The sequence below is a fragment of the Oryzias latipes genome, chromosome 22, assembly GCF_002234675.1.
Source record: "Oryzias latipes chromosome 22, ASM223467v1".
Classification (NCBI taxonomy): Eukaryota; Metazoa; Chordata; class Actinopteri; order Beloniformes; family Adrianichthyidae; genus Oryzias; species Oryzias latipes.
The window spans coordinates 23,772,709-23,788,204 of NC_019880.2; the positions used below are offsets into that span (position 1 = coordinate 23,772,709).

The 15,496-nt window shown below is 43.6% G+C and overlaps 1 protein-coding gene across 2 annotated transcripts in view; it reads left to right on the forward strand.

Annotated features, from left to right (window-relative positions):
- Window positions 1–15,496, forward strand: part of arhgap5 (Rho GTPase activating protein 5) — a 55,589-nt gene that overhangs the window by 11,112 nt on the left and 28,981 nt on the right. For both annotated transcript variants that reach the window (XM_023952064.1, XM_023952065.1), the window contains exons 2-3: window positions 274–4,191; window positions 8,393–8,546. In XM_023952064.1, the coding sequence (XP_023807832.1) occupies window positions 463–4,191; window positions 8,393–8,546 (3,883 nt within the window). In that variant the 5' untranslated portion in view covers window positions 274–462. The remainder of the gene's footprint in view (window positions 1–273; window positions 4,192–8,392; window positions 8,547–15,496) is intronic.

The following is a 15,496-nucleotide window of genomic DNA, read 5'->3' on the forward strand; positions in this document are numbered from 1 at the left end:
TGCAGATTTTGAAACAACTGACTTGTTTTTGACGTTTATTAGAAACCCTCTTGGTTTGGGTTTTTACTATGTCACATGACTTTATTAAATTCGTTTTATTCTACTTTGTGAATTTAACAGCAACCTTTCTTGTTTTTGTTTTGTTTTGTTTTTTTAAAGGGACATCGTCCTCCATGAACTGCTCTTCATCTAGTGATTTGTTTGGTCACAGATAGTTGTATACATTGTCTTTTTTTTATGCCTTTGCATAATTGTGGTTTTGGTGTCTTGCAGGGAGGTGATACAGGGTTAAGCTGGCTGGTCTGCTCCAGCTCCGAGAGCATCAAGGAGACGGCTGATAGAGATCCAGAGAGAAGCACTTCCTGGAACGGAGCCTCCGACCCACCGACAAGCAGAACCGGAATGATATCTTGATCTTTTTTTCCTGACAGTAACAGCGTTGGAGATGAGTGGGGGGGCATAATGGCCAAGAACAAGGATGCACGCCCCCCAGCATTTGCCGTCAGCGTGGTCGGCCTCTCGGGGACAGAAAAAGAGAAGGGCAACTGCGGTGTGGGCAAGTCCTGCCTGTGTAACCGCTATGTGCGCCCTGACGCGGACAGTTACCACTCCGAGCACACCTCAGTGCTCAGCACAATAGACTTTGGGGGGCGTGTTGTCAACAATGACCACTTTCTGTACTGGGGGGAGGTGTCCCATCGAGTGGACGAGGGTTTGGAGTACAAAATCAACGTCATTGAACAAACAGAGTTCATAGATGACCAGACATTTCTTCCCCACCGGAGTACAAACTTGCAGCCGTACACCAAACGAGCTGCAGCAACAAAGCTTCAGTCGGCAGAGAAGCTGATGTACATCTGCACTGACCAGCTGGGGCTGGAACAGGACTTTGACCAGAAGCAGATGCCTGACGGGAAACTGAACATCGATGGCTTTGTCATCTGTGTTGACGTCAGCAAGGGCTGCAATCGGAAGTTTGATGACCAAATTAAGTTTGTTAACAGCCTCTACTCTCAGATTATAAAGTCAAAGAAACCCATTGTTGTTGCTGCCACTAAATGTGACGAGTGTGTGGACCAGCATCTGAGGGACCTGCAGGCTTTTGTTGCCAACAAGAAGAATGTAATGCTAATTGAAACATCAGCCCGATGCAATGTTAACATAGAGCTGTGTTTCAGTGCACTTACTCAGCAGCTTGATAAAACTAGAGGAAAGCCAAAAACGGTGCCATACTTGGAGGCCTTCAAGGTCCAGCGACAGTTAGTGGCCTCTGCAACAGACAAGTTTGAAAAGATGATACTAAACACAGTGAGAGATTATCATACAACCTGGAAAACTGTGACAAATATTCTGAAAGGGCAAACAGACTATGAAGAGTTCATCACTTTGGAGGGCTCCAGGAAAGCACATAACATGTTCACAAAGCACATTGCACAACTGAGGCAGGAACACATTAGAAAGAGGAGGGAGGAATACCTGACAACACTGCCAAAAACCCTCAGCAACCTCTTTAATAACCTAGAGGAGGTTGAGCAACTTTCGTGGCACGAGGCGCAGAGCATAATTCGCAATCGCTCTGATTTCCAGTGTTGGTTCGTATTACTGGAGCATACTCCTTGGGATGAGACGGACCACGTTGACAGCAGTGACCGCCGGATACCCTTTGACCTCCTCAACACATTTGATGCTGAGAGGATTTACCATAACCACGTCCAGCACCTAGTGTCAGAGAAAAGACGGATGGAGATGAAAGACCGCTTCAAAAAGACACTAGAAAGGGTTCATTTTATCAGCCCGGGTCAGTCCTGGGAGGAAGTCATGTGCTTCGTCATGGAAGATGAGGCCTACAAGTACATCACAGAATCAGATAGGAGAGATGTTTACTGTCGACACCAACAGGAAATAGTTGAAAGGGCCAAAGAGGATTTTCAGGAAATGCTTTTTGAGCACGCCGAGCTGTTTTACGACTTGGACCTGAATGCGACCCCGAGCTGCGACAAGATGTCAGAAATTCACAGTGTGCTGAGTGAGGAGCCCAGATACAGAGCGCTGCAGAAGCTGGCCCCAGACAGAGAGTCACTTCTTCTCAAACACATTGGGTTCGTGTACCACCCCACAAAGGAGACATGCCTGAGTGGGCAGAACTGTGTGGACATTAAGGTGGAGCAGGTTTTGATGAACAGACTAGTGCAGCTCGACCACGGGCGCTCAAATTTCTACTACAGCAGCGCCAGCATTGACAAGATCAACCTCTGCCTCCTGGGAAAAGAGGGTCTCTCACAGGAACTAGCCAATGAGATCAGAGCTCAGTCCACAGATGACGAATACACCCTCGACGGCAAAATTTACGAACTGGAGCTTCTCTCTGTCGACGTTAACTCCACGCTGCTTTTCAGCCATACATGGTTAGCCACCTTTAAACCACACGGCTGCTTTTGCGTGTTTAACTCCATCGAGTCGCTAAACTCCATTGGAGATTGCATAGGCCGGATCAGAGCGGAGCTAACGCAGAGTCGAAGAGAGAAGTTTTCTCCGCCTCTGACTTTTATCCTCATTCTCGCAAATCAGAGGGACAATGTTTGCAAAAACATACCTATTCTAAGGCACCAGGGCCAACAGCTGGCCAACAAGCTGCAGTGCACCTTTGTTGACATCCCTTCTGGAGCGTTCCCTCGGAAATTTACCGAATTCCAGATCAAGCAGGGCCTGAGAGCAGTGCTGGAAGCGCTCAAACATAATGTTGACGTCTTTGCTCCACTGCCCTGTATAAAAGACATGGCAGAGACGGACCTCAGGATAGTCATGTGTGCTATGTGCTGGGACCCCTTCAGCGTTGACCTCATCCTCTCACCTTTCCTAGACTCTCACTGCTGCAGTGCGGGTCCGCCAGGTCAGAGCAACACCCTGATACTGGACAAGATCATTGGAGAAAGGCGGAGGAGGATCCAAGTCACTGTGCTTTCCTACCACACTGCTATAGGGGTCCGTAAAGACGAGTTGGTTCATGGTTATATTCTGGTTTACTCTGCCAAACGCAAAGCCTCCATGGCAACTCTGCGGGCCTTCCTGGCTGAAGTCCATGATGTGATCCCTGTCCAAATGGTGGCAATTACAGACAGCCAGGCCGATTTTTTTGAGAACGATTCCATCAAAGAGCTGATGACGGAGGGGGAGCACATTGCCACAGAGATTACCGCCAAGTTTACAGCCCTGTACTCATTGTCACACTATCACAGACAGACAGAGGTATTCACACCTTTCTTTAACGAAGTGCTGGAGAAGAAGCTGAGCATTGAGAGTTCATTCCTGTTCGACACCTCATCGCGGGAGTGCACCACTGGAGCCAGTGAGGAGGTCTTTCCCACATCACCACACAGCCGCTCCCCTGCTTACAACAGTTACTTCCTAGAATCAGATGAAGACAACGAGGCCCCCCCACCTTACAGTCCAATTGGCGACGATGTTCAACTTCTCCCTACGCCCAGCGACAGAGCCAAGTACCGAATTGACCTAGAGGGGAACGAATACCCAGTTCACAGCACACCTGTTGGAGAATATGAACGTAACCACAAAGTGCCTCCACCTGTTCGGCCCAAACCGGTTCTCCCTAAGCCTAGTGTGAAGAAGTTAGACCCAAACTTGCTGAAAACCATTGAGGCTGGCATGCGGAGCAACCGCAGGCCGCAGCGTGGTCCAGTCACGCACACGGAGGATGTGGAAGCATCAGACAACTATGCAGATCCTGTGGATACCCTGCTAAAGTCCAGAGGAATCCACAATGATGATATTTATGCAGTGCCTGATGATGCACACAGCCGCCTGGTCAAAATTAAACACTCCTTTGGGCTGCATGGCCTCCAAGGAGGAGAGGAAGAGAATGGGTTTGATCGGAGGTCTCAGGCTATCAGGCAGCCATCAAAATACAAGCATCGTTCGAAAATTCTGTTCAGTAAGACAAAGGCCTACCAGAGTAGATTCCACTCCGACAGCGACGGGGAGGAGTCGTGTCCTGCCACGCAGAAAAAGAAAAAGGGAAGGACCCACAGAGGCAGTGAAGAAGACCCGTTACTCTCCCCAGCTGACCCCTGGAAAGGTGGAATAGACAACCCTGCCATCACCTCTGACCCTGAACAAGAAGAGAAGAAGATGAAAAAGAAGAAGGCCCCTAAGACCCCGAAGGAGCAGAAAAAGGTAAGCAATATTTCTGCTTCATCTATACCTAAAGATGCTCTCCAATCCTCTTTTATACATCCTCTGTTATTGTAAAAGCGTTCCCAGTGGTCTTTTAATTAGAATTTGCTGCTCTGAGCCAAAAAATCAAACAAAAAGCTGTTGTTTTCTGGGACATAGTTTCTGCAGAGCGGCAGAAATTTACCTCTGAGTTGTGGGCGGGAGCTTGTGGATTTTCTATTTTCTTTTTTTTTTTTTTTTTCTTTTTTGTCCTGTCCAACAGCTGGGAAGACAGATGAGAACTGAAGGCCTCTTGTGTTGGACATATTTTACTTTAACAACAGGGGTTATTAATCTTCAGACGAACCAGAGGTATGTCTGAATAAACCCCCTTTTGTAATTGAGGCCAAACTTTTTTCATTTTAATTGTTTTTGAAAATCTTTTGTGTTGGACCGGACGGAAAAGGAAAGAGGGGAAGAAGAGAGAGGGATGTTTGAGAGAGGGGGGTAGGGGGGGGGTAGGAGGGTGCTAATAGGAGGGGGGGATAAGACCATGTAGCAGCATAAAGCAACAAGTTTACTGGTTGTTTATCATTACGGTAAGGTTCAAATGTAGTACAAAAAGGGCGGGGCCTGTCCACACACACACTCAAATGTTATCAACACACCTGCTAGCTGCAAAAATGTCCACATGTCAACATGTACACAAAACAGATAGTGTTCACACGCATACTTATGCCTTTAAACCAACTAGTGTGAAATATTTCCTTCAATCACGCAAACTATAAGTGCAAAGGTGAGATAACACCTGTGCTCAGGTGAGTGTATATGTTCCTCTAAAATGGATGATGGAATGTGTAAAGACGGAGGGAGAGTGCCCAGCCATCCCCACACCAAGACCCCCGCCGCAGCAGCCGCGGCAGCCGGAATCCCCAACGCCACACGGCAGCAGGCAGGGAACAACCGCCCCCTGGGCGATCACAGGCCAGGGCCTGGGTGGCGGATGTGACAAGGTTTCAAAATGTCATTTTTTCATCTGTTCATGATTCACAAGATTTAATTAAAGAAATACTCAGAAATATCATTTCAAGCTCAACCCATAAGAACACAGACCCATGTAGACCCATTTTCCTAAAGAAGAAAATCCCGTGGGATATACCACAGACAACATGGAACTCAGAACACATTTCTGATATTCAAATTTCATATAAATTTTATTTATAAAGCACCTTTCATGTCAGACAGCTCAAGGTGCTTTCCATAAAAACAAACAAGAATACAATAAAACCAATCCCTACACATGTAATACAATAATTAAATAAGCCCCTCATAATAAAATACACAAAAAACAAGCACAAGTAAAAGACAAATGACAGAGCTAAAGAAAAGAGAACCCAGAAGGCGCCGTCCGCCCTGTCCTCCTGTTAGCCGGGGTGTCAGCATCTATGCAGCACAGGCACAACTCATCCCCAGCACCCCCCACCCCAGAGACCAGAGAAAATAGCATATAAAATATAAGAGTAAAAACAAAAATCCCACAAATGAGATCTAATTAAAAGCTGAGTTAAATAGATGAGTCTTTAGTCTCTTTTTAAAAACCTCAACAGTGGATGAGGCCCTCACATCCTCAGGCAGGCTGTTCTACAGACGAGGTCCGTAGTGTCTGAACAAGGCCTCGCCGTGGTTTTTTGTCTTGACCCTAGGGACCCTCAGCAGGCCCGCGCCTGAGGATCTAAGGGCTCTGGGAGGTTCATAAGCTAAAAGCAAGTCTGAGATAAAAGGACCAAGGCCATGGACACTCTTAAAAACTATTAAAAGAATCTTAAAATCAACCCTGAAGCCGACAGGGAGCCAGTGCAGAGATTTTAAGATTGGTGTAATGTGCTCCCTCTTCCTGGTTCTCGTTATAAGGTGTGCAGCAGAGTTCTGGACTAGCAGCAGGCGGTTAAGAGTTGTTTTCTTTACACCAGAAAAGATGGAAATTACAGTAATCTATTCTGGATGTAATAAAAGTATGAATTAAGATTTCAGCACTGGCGCTAGAGAAAAAGGGTCTCACTCGGGCGATATTCCTTAGATGGTAAAATGCAGTCTTGGTTACTTGATTCACGTGTTGGTCAAAGCTAAGATCTGCATCTATAATCCCACAGAGGTTCCTTACTGTATCACATGTTCATAAAGTGGGTTGACAGATAAAATTGGACCTTATCTCTCTCAGCTTCAGAACCGATAACCAAGACTTCAGTTTTGTCCTGATTGAGCTGCAAAAAGTTCTCTCCCATCCACATTTTAATATCATCAGGAGCCACAGCGTCATATAGTTGAGTGTCATCAGCATAGCTATGAAAGTCAATGCCGTGTCTCCTGATGACATCACCAAGTGGAAGCATGTAAAGATTCCCTGGGTTTTTATGGGTTAATTTTCTTTAGATATGTCCTCCATCATCAAAACAATGTCACAAGAACATGTTAAAAACACCAAAAACACCATTTTCATCGGGGTGGGTCTTTAATCTGCTGCAGGTACAGAACATTTGAACCCTTTAAGTCCTGAGCTTTTGTACCAGTATGAAAGGGCTAATATCGTGCTAAATCAACTTTCTGAGCTTTTATGTGTCATATAATGTTAATTCCTCTGAAAAAACCACCCCACAGTTGTATTTTTAAAAAATTCTCTAAAAACATGCTCTCCGAGCACCAGCCCCTCCCATCCACCTTTGAGCTGACGTCATAAAATGGGTGGTACCGACACACGGAGAGAAAGGCGGGAGCCTCAGAGATCGAGTCGTCTTACTTCCGGGTTGGAAAATGAGTTGCAAAAATAACTAATATTTAATAAAAATTGTGTTCTTTAGAGTGAAAAAGGTAATATATTATCATATAGAGATATAGTTTACTCTGAAAAGCTTAAAAATAGCATGATATAGAGCCTTGAGCGTTGTTTGATCCACCATTATTCTTTAACCATTTACACAATTAACGTAATTCCAGCAGTTTCTGGAGAGGAGGATAGCAGCTTGGCACTTTCTTCCACATGAAGTGAACATGAACCAGCTGATGATCGGCCCAAAGCCACTTTTCTCTGCGTCAGAATCTGTTGTCATGGTAGTTCAACGAGCCTGCGTCAGTTTGCTCTGGTGTTAAAGTGTCAAAACCTGAATACACAAATATAGACGACATCAGGAAGTGTATGAGCGCTAATGCATAATTGTATAGAAGTATTTTGTAAATTTACTGTAGAATAACTAGTTTAATACCTGGAAGGCCACAGAGGGGGCAGTTGAAATTGTTTCAAAAAGACGCAGCACTCAGCAGATGAAAGATGCTCTGTTTACTAGATCCTAATCTGACTCCTAAGAAAGCTTGCTTGAGACCTCTGAGCACTTCTACAAATGTGGAAATAATTGCTTTGGATTTAGCTGTCATTGTGTCACTTCTCATAAACATAATCTAGTTTGCAGAGGTATTGTGCGTATCAGAGAACAGAAAGCTGTCACTTTAGTGTGTGTCAACTGCTTGGACGGCAGTCAGGTAATGAATGGTGAAAACTTATAACTTAGCTATGCATCAGTGATGATCACAGCACGATGATTTGTCAGTTTCCTCAAACACGCTTCAGCAGACCTTCTAGCCTGAGAGCTGGGGGGCTCACTGACACAAATGAGATAACTTTGCAAATCAGTGGAGAAACATCCTCTGGCACTGCGCTGGCTTCATGAATGCAGGGCATTGTTAGAACACTGCAAATGTCTCCCCTTATCAAGGAAGCAAAACGAGAAGAAGAGTGTTTAATCTGTGTCCCCACCAATTACAGAGAAGTGAGGGCTGCTGTCAGCGGGACATCACGTTGGAGCAGAGGAGTGCAAGAATCAGAGCTCGCTCAGCACCCTGATGTTTGTCCTAGCTTTGGTCTTAAAGCTTTTTTTCTTCTCTCACATGAACGCTCCCCTTCTTTCACCCCCCCTCTTCTTTCATCCCACTCCAGTTCCCTCTGATCTATTCCCTGATTGCCATTCTTCTCCTCTGATACTTCTGCCTCCTCTTCCATCCTCACTGTCCCTCGGGTTTTTGTTTCTTTTCATTTTTCATTCCCTTTTCTCCTCTTCTCGAGCTTCAATCTTTTCCAGTAGTATTTCTACAGGGTTGTTGTTTTAATTCGTACTGGTTCTTTTCTTTCTCATCCAGTGTTCTAATGTTTTGATCTCCTTGTTTTTTCTCCTAGCACAAATCGTCCAAACCCCCAAAGCCTCTGTACCCACCCACCCGTAGAACGTGGGACAGTAACTACTTCGGTGTTCCTCTGCAGAATCTGGTGACCCCGGAGCATCCCATACCCGTCTTCATTGAGAAATGTGTGGACTATATTGAACGCACGGGTAAGTGTTGTTACTTCAGCGAAACCTGGACGGTCCCGTCCTCCCGGACCCTTTATAAGCTCTTTCTAGCAGCTGCTGCTGGGTTGTATTTGCACCTTTCTGATGAAACACGTGGAGGCAATAAAAGCTATTTATTGACGAAGACCAAAGACCAGTAAAAGTGATTGTGAGAACAATCACAGACAAATACTGACATGGAGATACAGAGGCACGAATATTACCACGGAAACATGTAGACCATTCAGTCTATAAAAGTGTCAGAGAATGTCCTGTAAAGGAATACTCTTGCCCCTTTTTCCAGAAGACATGGAACTTTCAACATCTATCAGTACTTGACAATTTACCCTATTTCATAAGACTGTAATAACCATTTAAGGTGTGTTTTTAATGAGAAAAACAGGGCAATTAAACATGAACAACTGGTTTTGAAACTTAAAAGTTTAAATTTATTTACAACAAAATTTCTGTATCTTTGTCTCTAAATGTGCAGAAAATGTTGGTCACACAGGGCAGTTCTCTCCTCCTCGGTTCCTCAAAGGCCTTGTTGATGCTGCCACAGACAGTTTCTGTCTGGCTGCAGGCATAGGCCCACATCACAAGTCTCACACTTCCAGGAAGTTCTCTTGGTGCAGCGTTTACGGCATCAGTGGGAAAAGATTTCAACCTGGTGACGGGATTCCTGTATTTAGAGGTGGTTGGACACCTGGGGATGTGTCTGGGTTTGAACCTCAGTGGGTGAGGGACTCCATCATCAGGCTCAGCATCTGTCTTCCACCTTTGGTCTGGTGATGGCGTCAGAACCACTACCAGAACCTCCAGCGTCTCCACGTTTTTTCCCTCTTTTGCCCTCCAGCTCCTCACCAGCTCCAGCCCACAGACACACAGACACAGGAAACCTGCAGAAAAATAGAATTCAATTGTTAGGATTTCACAGCATAGCTTTTCCTGAACAAATGTACATATATGTTTATATAATAAGATTACTTTTAACTTACAAGTCAAAAATAAGGTAACTTGCAGACATTTCTTTCATACAGTAAGTATTTCAGAGTTAAAACTAGCTAGCGAGGGCGTGATTCATCCTGAAAATCAACCCGGAAATACAAACGCTACCTTTTCTCGCCAGAAGTGACTCCTTCCGTTGCTCTCTCAGTCTCAAAGTCTTCTCTGAACCTCCATGGAGGTTTTATTATCCGCGAAGGTCGTCTTAGTGACATTCTTCTTCTCTTTTGCTGCTCCGCTCTCTGCACCTCTCCACCGCTCTGCCTGTTTTCCCGGTAAATAAAGGAGTGGCTCGCAGGCTTCCGGGTGACATTACCGTAAAGACATTGACATCAAGGCGCCATGTCTGACTTTCAGAAACGGTTGGAATTCTACAAATTGAGCAAACTGTCAAGAATAACAGTAATTCAAAGAGCGCTTCTCCAAATGTGCTGCGGGCTAAGTTATAAAAGGTTTATATTGATTATGCTGTTTTTTTAGCCCAAATCAAAAACCTGCTGTTTTCTAGGAACGTGTAAGCAGAGCGGCAGGAGCTTATTAGAAATTCACCTGTGAGTTGTGGGCGGGACTGTTGGCAGACAGTAAACCTGCCTCCTCTTCCCCTCCCCATTGCTGACTGCTCAGAGCAGCATATTTTCTATGTCACAAATACACACAGCATTTTTATTCTGCTCCTGTTTAATAGTGATTTGAACAAAAGGAATACTCAAAAACCCAATTTTGGACGTAATTTTCTTTACATAGAAAAGTTGAGTTGTGGGCCCCTTCCTCTCTCAGTTGCTGAGAGCTCTCTGTTTACATACTCCCCTCCCCCTTTGCTTACAGCTAGATTCAAGCTTAGAATAGAAAATAAAGGCGTACACGGATCTTTATGTCTTCAAGTCCAGCGTATTTTCTGCGTCACGAAGAAGCTGCAATTTTAAAAAAGAAAATGCATTTCTAATCCTGATTTTCTTTAAATATGTCCTACATCATAAGGAAATGCCACAAAAAACGTTAGAAACACCAAAAACGATACTCTAAAATCTCAATTCGGTTCGGTTCAGAATTTCATGGGGCTCGATTCGGTACATTTCGGTTCGGTACTCCTGTTTAATAAATCTGCCTGACATTAGTTTGGACTCGGCGCAAAGTTAATACAGTTGCGACCTGGGGGTTAGCCCCGCCTATAGCCACTAAGACTCATGGGAAGTGTGAAATCTTGTGTGTTGAATTCTTCACCATCACTGAGAGAGCTATGAAGAGAAGTGAGGTTCATGTTGTTACGCTGTCCGTGTTTGTTCATAATAAAAGGGGTTTAATGCTGGAAAGGAGATGGAGCATCTATTTCTCTGTCTACTCTCTGACTGTTTGAGGGCCTGTGGAGTATGGGGGGGCAAGGACAGCCAATGCAGCTAGTTAAGTAGCAGCTAGTTTAGTAGCAGCTAGTTTAGTAGCAGCTAGTTTAGTAGCAGCTAGTTAAGTAGCAGCTAGTTTAGTAGCAGCTAGTTTAGTAGCAGCTAGTTTAGTAGCAGCTAGTTAAGTAGCAGCTACAGCTAGTTTAGTAGCAGCTAGTTAAGTAGCAGCTAGTTAAGTAGCAGCTAAGGTCTCGTTTTCCCGCTATGAGTGACAAAGCAGCTGGGTCGTTACGATGCATATGTGGGGAAAAAAAGAAAAAAACGTACCGAAATGGTTCAGAGGTGAACCAAACCGAAACTGCTGTACCAAAACGGTTCGGTTCAACTATGTGTAGCATTACACACCTAAAAAACACAATTTTCATCAGTGTGGGTATTTAAAATAAACAAATAGCAATTCCAAACGTGTTTGTTGTTTTAGTGTTTAATGTGTAAAAGATTTTGTCCATTAAATATAGTAACAAAGCATTAAAAATGAGTTTAAATATAAGGAGAAAAATCAAGGCAGTAGATTTTAAGGTAATCTTCTGTGTTTGTATTTAAAGGGTCTTCATCATGCTTTTCTTAAGCCTTTCAGAATAATATATCCGTATACATGATAATGATTGACCTTAGACACACTAAAGAATGATTCTTTAATGAAATATTAGCTATTTTCAAAGCTTTTTTTATACCCGGAATTAAGACTCCTCAATCTCTGAGGCCCCGCCTTTCGCTTCTAGTGGGTAACGCCCATTTCATGACGTCATCCTAAAGCCGGCCTTAGTCTGCGGTTTGCCCACAAAAAACAAACATCATCCAAACTTTTGCAAAGGTGGATGTGCATATTGTGCATAGAAAATAAAAGGGCTTAACTGATTACCACTAGCTCCACGGAGAAAGTGGGCGTGTGTTGCCGGGGGGCGGGCTGGCAGCGCAGGCTTTTCCTGGAAGGGGCTGTCCTTCACTTTGTGACATCACAATGTGAGAACCCTCTCATTTTCATGGATTCAGAGGAGCTGGTGCTCAGAGAGCAGGTTTTTAGAGGAATACTCAGAAATACGTAAATGGAAATACCAAAATACTGCTTTGGGTTGTTTTTAGTGAGAAATTAACATTATAATAGACTTCAAAGCTCAAAAAGTGGATTTTTCAGGATATAGGCCCTTTAATAAAAGCTGTGGCTGCATATTTGATATTTTATTGAAAAAACTCCAACAGTCATTTGTGTTAAGTCACCAGTTAAGTGTAGAGACATTATTGAAATCAAACGGAAGCAGATTTTCATGCTGCCATTGCCCTAAAGAATCATCTATTTCAATATATTGTAGTTTGATCCTTGTGTTGTTCAAAGGATGTCAGATGTTGATCATGCTGTGCTCCTAATGTCCTGGTAAAGACTCACCTCAGCACAGAACCAGCTTTTTTAATTTCAGCGGTGCAGAACAAATTGCACCATGGACGTCATCCCAGGAAAAACCTCAGAAATATGATTATGCAATCAAATCACTTTAATATAGTAATGGGGAAAGGCAGAAACTCATGCACAGATAGAGATCGAGAGGTTGTCGGGTCAAAGTCTCTATAAATGGGACCCATGCGTCTCTGCTTGGCTCTCAGCATCAAGCGTTGGTTTGAGGCGGTATGAGACCAGATGGTTGAGGAGCTCGCCGTTGCCTCAGAGGACGGGTCAGACGCGGCGAGCAGATTTCACACTTTCAGCTGAGGGACTCTTTCTTCTGACGATTCAACCGTTTTGACTTACGGATTTTAACAAATTGAGAGTTTTATGTTTTTTCCAAAAAGGCCCAACAGTCTTCGGCCTCGTGATTAATGCAGTCAGGACACATAAAGCCACAGCTGGTGCATTCTGGGTACTTTTTCCCTACTTTAAAAATATCCAACAAGCTAATGTTGGTTCTTTTTCTTTCTGACCAGATAAATAAATCATTTATTAATAATCAATAATTTATCAGTTGGGTGTATTATATATTCATGCATGCTAAAGTGATCTTTTTCACAAGTAATGCTTTAAAGAAGCTGTGGGAAGTAAAAGCATCTCCTGCTGGATAACCACAAAGTTTGTTTTTAGCAGAGTTCTTCTCTAGAGTATATGGGAACGTCATACTTGTTTTCACACGTTGGATTTTTGTGTTTTTACTGCATTCCAGAAACTGCATTAAGCTACTGCATTAATGAAAGAATATTAACTCAGACACACTGGATTTTATTGTCAAGATTTGCCACATTTACAAAACAGGGAGCATTTCTGGATCATTATTTTGAAAATAGAGTTCTGCTTGTCGCTAGGTTGTATATTTCTCTTTTTCAAATCCGTTTTGAATATATCTGACGTTTAGCTGGACGTGCACGAACATGCTAGTAGCTGCCAATCAAACTTCAGCTTAATTCAGTGGTGTGTGTGTAAATGTGCGTGTGTGCCTGCCAGCTTACAGCGATGTGTTTGAGGCTTCATCGGCAGTGCTGTAAACCCCTCTGTCTGTCGGTGGGTTTAGCAACCCTTCCTTTTTCTGGAGTTTATTTTCTCACACTGGTAGCATCTTACTTTTCTGTCAGATCTTTGATGTCTCGACAGTTTCAGGGCACTGGTGACTTTCTAAAATGGAAATAACCTTTCCGTTGGTGCCCTGTTCCAGTGGATTTGTGTGTATGAGGCGAGCCGAACCTCAGGTCCCATGTGTACTCCAGTTGGTGGTTATCCCTCCCATCTGCGGCTGGTGCTTTAGGGTCTTTAGTATCTTTACTCAAGAGCTTTGCTGAATTTGTTTCATGAGGCTGAAATGCAACAAGCACAGAGGGTGTTAAACTGCACACATGTCCATCGTTGACTTACAATGCAAACACAAACCCCTAAGGAGCAGCTCACTCTGCTGATTGGTGCAGGGAGGCTACAGGGAACACCAGTGTCCTGGAGTCTGCAAGACATGTGAATACGAATAGAATCTGGGATAAAGTTAGCACATTTCCTTTTCGTATTTTATTTGATAACTCACAATAAACAAACCTAGTCGGAGCCGGTTTAGCTCGTGCTGGTTTACGGCACCTTCCATCTGTGAAACCAGGGTTCGAATCCGGGCTGCTCCCTATTTCCCTTCTCTGCTTCTGTGCCGGTCCCAAGCCCGGCTAAATTGAGAGGGTTGCGTCAGGAAGGGCATCCGGCGTAAAACGTTGCCAAGATAACCATGCGACTCATCCGCGAATGAAAGGATGATTCGCTGTGGCGACCCCTGATGGGAAAAGCCGAAAGAAAAAGAAGAAAGAGAACTCACAAATAAACTTTAAAACCATCAATACTTGATATTTTATAGTGATTTAAACCTTTTTTAGGCCCACTCTGAGGAAAATTGTGTTTTTGGTGTTTTTCAAAATTAAAGACGAGCTTTAGCTGGTCTTTTTGTTGGAACTGAGAGACTTTATGAGCAGAATCCGAACAAGAAAGTGAAGACTTTAACCACTTCTGATTGGTCAGACTGATGACGTGTGATTAAGCCTTCAAGAATGATTGGTGGAGACAGTTAAAGGGGCGGGACTTTTCTGAAAACAGAACTGAAGCTGCTGCTAAATCGCGGTACCGTCATTCATATCAAAGTGTCTTTAATAGAATCAAATAATATTTATATAGGCTCAAAAATGCTTAATAATAATAATAATAATAATAATAATAATACCACCGGGAATGCTTTTACAATAGATAAGATGATCGGAGTGGGATCTAATATAACAGAAAATACAGGATTACATTTGTTAAATAACTGATTTCACAGTAGAATCTGCTCTTAATGGTTTGGATATCTACACAGAAGCTTCAACCAGCAATCAATTGTACAATCATTCTTCATGCTGACAAAAACCTCCAGACCACAGTTGGCATAAGCAGGCACACACCGTCATGCTAACAGTGCTAGCTAGTGGAACCAGAAAGAGCAGGATTCCACTGAACTACAGCTGTTACTGTCAGAGATTTCTTCCTCTGAACAATGAGTTCATATTTGTGTTCTCCTCCTGGAAAAGGGGCTTTCTGTTCTACAGGTGGCTGATTTTTGCATTTCATATAGAATAAAATGTATGAATTATTAAAGTTAGACCAAGACCAGCAGACCTACTACTTCAATGGAATCAACCTGAATGAGCGAGTGTCTACACAGATTTTGGTTGATTGAGTATCTTCTTCAGTCTTGCTGCCGATGGGCAATATGGGTTATGTAAGGGTTAATGGCCGACGAAGTGTGCGGTTACTACTTTTTAACGCACGCCGTGGAAGCCTGAACCGTTCGCGGAGGACGGTTGCTTCCGCGAAGTGCGTTAAAAAGTAGTAACCGCACACTTCGAAGGCCATTAACCCGCTTATACCATGGTCACTTACAAAAGCAATACATATTAACCAGGTTTTAGTCCTTAATTCTTGTTTTTTTTTCCCGATTTGGATCACTTTTAACATAAACAGCGTACACGTAACATATAGTCCGCGTCGCGCAGCACCACCGCTGCAGTCAAGATTCAGCGATATATATATATATGCTGATCGTCCCGATGGGTTGAATAAAGCATCAA